The following is a 6,737-nucleotide window of genomic DNA, read 5'->3' on the forward strand; positions in this document are numbered from 1 at the left end:
CACACACACACAGGACAACTACGATCACACACACACACACACAGGACAACTACGATCACACACACACACACACACACACAGGACAACTACGATCAGGTACACACACACACACACACACACAGGACAACTACGATCAGGTACACACACACACACACACACACACACACACACACAGGACAACTACGATCAGGTACACACACACACACACACACACACACACAGGACAACTACGATCAGGTACACACACACACACACACACAGGACAACTACGATCAGGTACACACACACACACACACACACACACACACAACACACACACACACACACACAGGACAACTACGATCAGGTACACACACACACACAGGTACAACTACACACACACACACACACAGGACAACTACGATCAGGTACACACACACACACACACACACACAGGACAACTACGATCAGGTACACACACACACACACACACAGGACAACTACGATCAGGTACACACACACACACACAGGACAACTACGATCAGGTACACACACACACACACACACAGGACAACTACGATCAGGTACACACACACACACACACACACACACAGGACAACTACACACACACACACACACACACACACACACACACACGATACAGGTACACACACACACACACACACAGGACAACTACGATCAGGTACACACACACACACACACAGGACAACTACGATCAGGTACACACACACACACGCACACACACACGCACACACAGGACACACACACACACACAGGACAACTACGATCAGGTACACACACACAGGACAACTACGATCAGGTACACACACACACACACAGGACAACTACGATCAGGTACACACACACACACACAGGACAACTACGATCAGGTACACACACACACACACACACACAGGACAACTCACGATCACACACACACACAGGACAACACACACACACACACACACACACAGGGCAACTACGATCAGGTACACACACACACACACACACAGGACAACTACGATCAGGTACACACACACACACACACAGGGCAACTACGATCACACACACACACACACACAGGGCAACTACGATCAGGTACACACACACACAACACAGGATCGATCACGCACGCACACACAGGGCAACTACGATCACGCACGCACACACAGGGCAACTACGATCACGCACGCACACACAGGGCAACTACGATCACGCACGCACACACAGGGCAACTACGATCACGCACGCACACACAGGGCAACTACGATCACGCACACACAGGGCAACTACGATCACGCACGCACAGGGCAACTACGATCACGCACGCACGCACACACAGGGCAACTACGATCACGCACGCACGCACACACAGGGCAACTACGATCACGCACGCACACACAGGGCAACTACGATCACGCACGCACACACAGGGCAACTACGATCACGCACGCACACACAGGGCAACTACGATCACGCACGCACACACAGGGCAACTACGATCACGATCACGCACACACAGGGCAACTACGATCACGGCAACTACGATCACGGGCAACTACGATCACGCCGCTCCACACTACACTAGTCCATGATACTATGCTTGTATATAATACCACAGTGTGAAATGGCATCATTGGGAGTGGGACCAACCGCTAGAGGTCATCACTTCTATTGTCAAAACATCCCTGTTGTTTTTATTTATTCATATAGGTAGACACTAGTTATTAACACATATGTAAGTACAACTAAATGACCACATGAATACACACTATGAACACGGTTCATCTTTGACGGAGAAGGTGTGGCTGGATGCTCGACGTGTGTGTCTCAACGTTCCTCTGTCCCCATGTTGTGTCCAGCTGGTCCGCATCGCTAAGGTCCTTGGGACAGATGAGCTGTTCGGCTACCTACACAAGTACCACATCGAGCTGGACACGCGTTTCAAAGACCTCCTGGGACAGTAAGTACCACTAGGGGGCGTAGCACAGGGCTAGCCTGACCCTGTTCGTGCTCTCGTCGAGTCTATTGCTCATTGAAAAGCCAAACAATTTGACAAAGCACTGACATGCCAGGAACCGACTGTCACTCAGGTGGGGAGAGGGGCTGCTGTTGAGGACTCCTGGGGTGGTATTCAGTGGCTCTATTGGGATTTGTTTTAGTGCAGTGGGTGGGCAAGACTGTTTGTTTACACGGAGCACATACCACTGTGCTAGCCTACCGTGTGGAATGTTCAGATAGAAATAGAATCCACATCCCAGTGTTCTGTTGTTTCCGTGTTACCCTGAAGGACATGGAATACAAAGTATAGGTCCAATCACCTTCTCATTTTAGCCTCCCAGTCTCTCCTTTTTATTGGATGTTTGTTCCCTTGGGAACGGCGATACTTGTGAAACGATGTGTCAACATACCCCATCGGAACACAACCGCAGCGTTACATTTTGAGATGTTAAACTCAATAGAGTTTCTTATTGGACCAGATCAAGCAGTACCTCCCTGTTTCTTATTGGGCCAGATCAAGCAGTACCTCCCTGTTTCTTATTGGGCCAGATCAAGCAGTACCTCCCTGTTTCTTATTGGGCCAGATCAAGCAGTACCTCCCTGTTTCTTATTGGGCCAGATCAAGCAGTACCTCCCTGTTTCTTATTGGGCCAGATCAAGCAGTACCTCCCTGTTTCTTATTGGGCCAGATCAAGCAGTACCTCCCTGTTTCTTATTGGGCCAGATCAAGCAGTACCTCCCTGTTTCTTATTGGGCCAGATCAAGCAGTACCTCCCCCTCTCCTCCCCGCAGGCAGACGAGGAAGCGCTGGGAGCAGTTTGTCCAGACAGAGAACCAGCACCTGGTGACCCCTGAGGCCCTGGACCTGCTGGACAAGCTGCTACGTTACGACCACCAGCAGAGACTGACCGCTGCTGAGGCTATGCAGCATCCATACTTCTGTAAGATACACACCTGTCTGTCTACCTGAGGCCATGCAGCATCCATACTTCTGTAAGATACACACCTGTCTGTCTACCTGAGGCCGTGCAGCATCCATACTTCTGTAAGATACACACCTGTCTGTCTGTCTGTCTACCTGAGGCCATGCAGCATCCATACTTCTGTAAGATACACACCTGTCTGTCTACCTGAGGCCGTGCAGCATCCATACTTCTGTAAGATACACACCTGTCTGTCTACCTGAGGCCGTGCAGCATCCATACTTCTGTAAGATACACACCTGTCTGTCTGTCTACCTGAGGCCGTGCAGCATCCATACTTCTGTAAGATACACGTCTGTCTGTCTACCTGAGGCCGTGCAGCACCCATACTTCTGTAAGATACACACCTGTCTGTCTACCTGAGGCCGTGCAGCATCCATACTTCTGTAAGATACACACCTGTCTGTCTACCTGAGGCCGTGCAGCATCCATACTTCTGTAAGATACACACCTGTCTGTCTGTCTGTCTACCTGAGGCCGTGCAGCATCCATACTTCTGTAAGATACACGTCTGTCTGTCTACCTGAGGCCGTGCAGCACCCATACTTCTGTAAGATACACACCTGTCTGTCTGTCTGTCTACCTGAGGCCGTGCAGCACCCATACTTCTGTAAGATACACACCTGTCTGTCTGTCTACCTGAGGCCGTGCAGCATCCATACTTCTGTAAGATACACGTCTGTCTGTCTACCTGAGGCCGTGCAGCACCCATACTTCTGTAAGATACACACCTGTCTGTCTACCTGAGGCCGTGCAGCATCCATACTTCTGTAAAGGGGTCTACACAGTCTACTCTAACAGAGCCTACAGAGGTCTGTTTCCATCTCTCTCTATACGTAATTCTACCAACATTTGTGAGGCAGAATATTTGGAAGTCGACACAAACAGACCTCTGTCGGCTCGGTTTGAGTAGACTGTGTAGAACCCTAAAGCTCAACACACACAGCAGAAGATATGAGAGGAGCGGAGCATGGAGAGGATCTATTTTTTTTTTCGAACATTGTCCTTGTCTCTTCCTCCAATTTCACTGTGGTACCGCATTTAAAAGTCCCTCTTCATCACCATTCTCTTCATACGGTCTGTTCTGTGGTCTTCATTTAGCCTCCCCACCTCTAATAAACAGAGATGTAGATCTCAGTCCACCAGGTAATGGGACACTGTAATTGATGATTTATATAAAGGCTTTTATTAAATAATAAGAGTACGTTTGTAACAGTGCTAAAGTTGTGTGTCAACTGTAAAATGTGAGCGCAGCAGTGACGGTTACGACTGAAGTATCTGGGATTAAATAGATTGGAGAAAAGGCTCATCGTTTTTTAAAACTTGGCCGCCGCATATCATCAGCTTGGTCCTTGTTCAGGAGCCGATGACATGTTGAAGCTTATTATTGATTTTTCCTTTTATTGAACAAGTTGGTTAAGAACATGTTTATTTACGATGACGGCCTGGGAACAGTGGGGTTTAACTGCCTGTTCAGGGGCAGAACTACTGTTTTGTTTTGTTTTAACCTGGTCAGCTCGGGGATTCGATCTTACAACCTTTCGGTTTCAAGTCCAATGCTCCAACCACTACCTGCCGCCCCATTATGATAACCGACGTGTCGTCACTGAAGTAGAGACGGGTCCAGGCAGAAGTTTGGACACACCTACTTATTCCAGGGTTTTTCTTTTTATATTTTAAAAACTTATTTTCTACAATGTATTATTCTACAAAGTCAAAATAAAGATAAACCCTTTCTTGAGTAGGTGTCAACTTTGGACTTGTATTGTATTGCATTTGGAAATGAATGGAGCGAATTTGGAGCTGCGGGTTTCTTTATGTGCTGAGCGAAACATTTTAATTTTTTATTTTATTTTAGGATGTTGAGTGCCAGAGGGCTGCACAACGACCACTCAACTCTAATCTCACTCTTTCACCCCATCTTTCCTCGTTCCTCCGTCTTTGTCTTTCGCTGTCTCTCTCCATCCCTGTCCATGGACTCAATGCTAGGCAGTGAACTGCACTCATTCTGTGTCCAGTATGCAATTATTTATGTGATGTTGTGTAAATAGATAGAAGCAGTTCAAACCCTTAAAGTGATGGTTTCAGATTTTTGCCAATTAAAGGGATACTTTGGGATTTTGTCAGAGGCCATTTATGTACTTCCCCATAGTCAGTTGAAGTTGTAGATACTATTTTTACATTTCTGTGTCCAGTATGAAGGAAGTTAGAGGCAGTTTCACGAGCCAATGCTAATTACCGTTAGCACAATGGCTGGAAGTCTATGGGTATCTGCTAGCATGCCTGCAGTAGATTAAGGACATCGTTGCAAAAATCCAGAAGTATCCCTTTAAGCATTTTTTTTCATCTGACTGTTTAACGGAGAACTTTATTGCAGAAATCTCTCACTGTCCCTTTAAACTTTGACCTGTACTGATGAAGAGTGAATCTCTCACCATCCCTTTAAACCTTGACCTGTACTGATGAAGTGTGAATCTCTCACCATCCCTTTAAACTTTGACCTGTACTGATGAAGAGTGAATCTCTCACCGTCCCTTTAAACCTTGACCTGTACTGATGAAGAGTGAATTGGAAAGATGATCTCCTGACTACCATGTTCTGTGTCCCTCAGATCCGGTGCTGAATGAACAGACCATCTCCAACACAGACACCAAGGCAATAAGTGGATCCAATGCAACATGATGGACAGAGAGGAGGTAACGTACAGACACACAGAGTTCTCCCCAAAGAATGTTTGAGCGGCGCCACCTGGTGGACTGGCAGCGCCATTATGTAAAATACAATATTTCAATATTCATGAGTAGATTGCAGGAAATGTCAGTTACAGGTGTTTTCAACAGCTGCTCAGCTGCACCACCTTGTTAAATAATCCTGGGCTGAACCCTGACCTGTACACTCTCACACCTGTCCACACACACATACCTGCACAGAAACACCCAGAGTGTAACAAGCCCAGACTTCCATTCTTTTGATCGTGTCTCTATTCCTTCTTTGCCGTCCAGGAAAACCTTTGTTACCTCAACTTGTGACCCTTTCGTGGCAGAAACGATCTGCCTCCAAGTCTACAGCCATACTGGAGCAAGAAGTCAACTTGCAACACACACAACACTCTTGGATTAAACCTAAATCTTTCACAACGTGGGTTCTAGCGTTGCTTGGCCCCAGTCACACACAGCGTATCGGATCCAAGCTGTGAGGTGTGATATTGCCTCCTAGAACTGCCCCCTGAAATCCCTGCCCGCTCCCCACCCCACCCAGCTCCACTCCCCTGTTTTCAAATAAGCTGATGTCAGATGTGATACAGAGACTGACTCCAGGTCAGTTTGGCACTGGTGTTGTGCTGTGAGATGTGTGTTGGTCAGTATGGAGCTGCACTGGCCTGGGGTCAGAGTTATAATAGCACTGAGTGGCATGGAGGCTCTTTTCTGCTATGGATAGAACAAATACTATATTAAAGAGAATAAACCATTTTTATTTAAATGTTTTTGTGCCTGTTTTTATTATTTTTATTATATCGATTTCTGATTGATCAGTAGAAACCGAAATACTGACAGAGCATTCGGAAAGTATTCCAGACCCCTAGACTTTTTCCACATTTTGTTACGTTAAAGCCTTATTCTAACATTGATTTTCCCTCAATCAACACACAACACCCCATAATTACAAAGCAAAGACTTAATTTAAAAAGAAAATGTATAAAAAAAGAAAAACGGACATATTACATTTTACATCAGTATTCAGACCTTTTACTCT

The 6,737-nt window shown here is 46.5% G+C and overlaps 1 protein-coding gene across 1 annotated transcript; it reads left to right on the forward strand.

Annotated features, from left to right (window-relative positions):
• The first annotated feature begins 1,745 nt into the window (after positions 1–1,745).
• On the forward strand, positions 1,746–6,468 carry LOC135538076 (casein kinase II subunit alpha'-like). The gene is made up of 4 exons (XM_064964063.1): positions 1,746–1,963; positions 2,794–2,942; positions 5,596–5,680; positions 5,987–6,468. Exons 1-3 carry the CDS (start codon positions 1,761–1,763, stop codon positions 5,664–5,666), a joined length of 423 nt encoding a protein of 140 aa, XP_064820135.1. The 5' UTR covers positions 1,746–1,760; the 3' UTR covers positions 5,667–5,680; positions 5,987–6,468.
• The last annotated feature ends 269 nt before the right edge of the window (positions 6,469–6,737 follow it).

This window comes from Oncorhynchus masou, unplaced genomic scaffold, assembly GCF_036934945.1.
Source record: "Oncorhynchus masou masou isolate Uvic2021 unplaced genomic scaffold, UVic_Omas_1.1 unplaced_scaffold_900, whole genome shotgun sequence".
NCBI classification, from domain to species: Eukaryota; Metazoa; Chordata; class Actinopteri; order Salmoniformes; family Salmonidae; genus Oncorhynchus; species Oncorhynchus masou.

What these genes read in the sequence shown, in the direction of transcription:
- LOC135538076 (XM_064964063.1), top strand. Translation starts at nt 1,761, where the DNA reads ATGAATACACACTATGAACACGGTTCATCTTTGACGGAGAAGGTGTGG. An exon ending in TTCAAAGACCTCCTGGGACA is followed by an intron (nt 1,964 to 2,793) that starts GTAAGTACCACT and finishes TCCTCCCCGCAG; the next exon opens with GCAGACGAGGAAGCGCTGGG. An exon ending in TATGCAGCATCCATACTTCT is followed by an intron (nt 2,943 to 5,595) that starts GTAAGATACACA and finishes TGTGTCCCTCAG; the next exon opens with ATCCGGTGCTGAATGAACAG.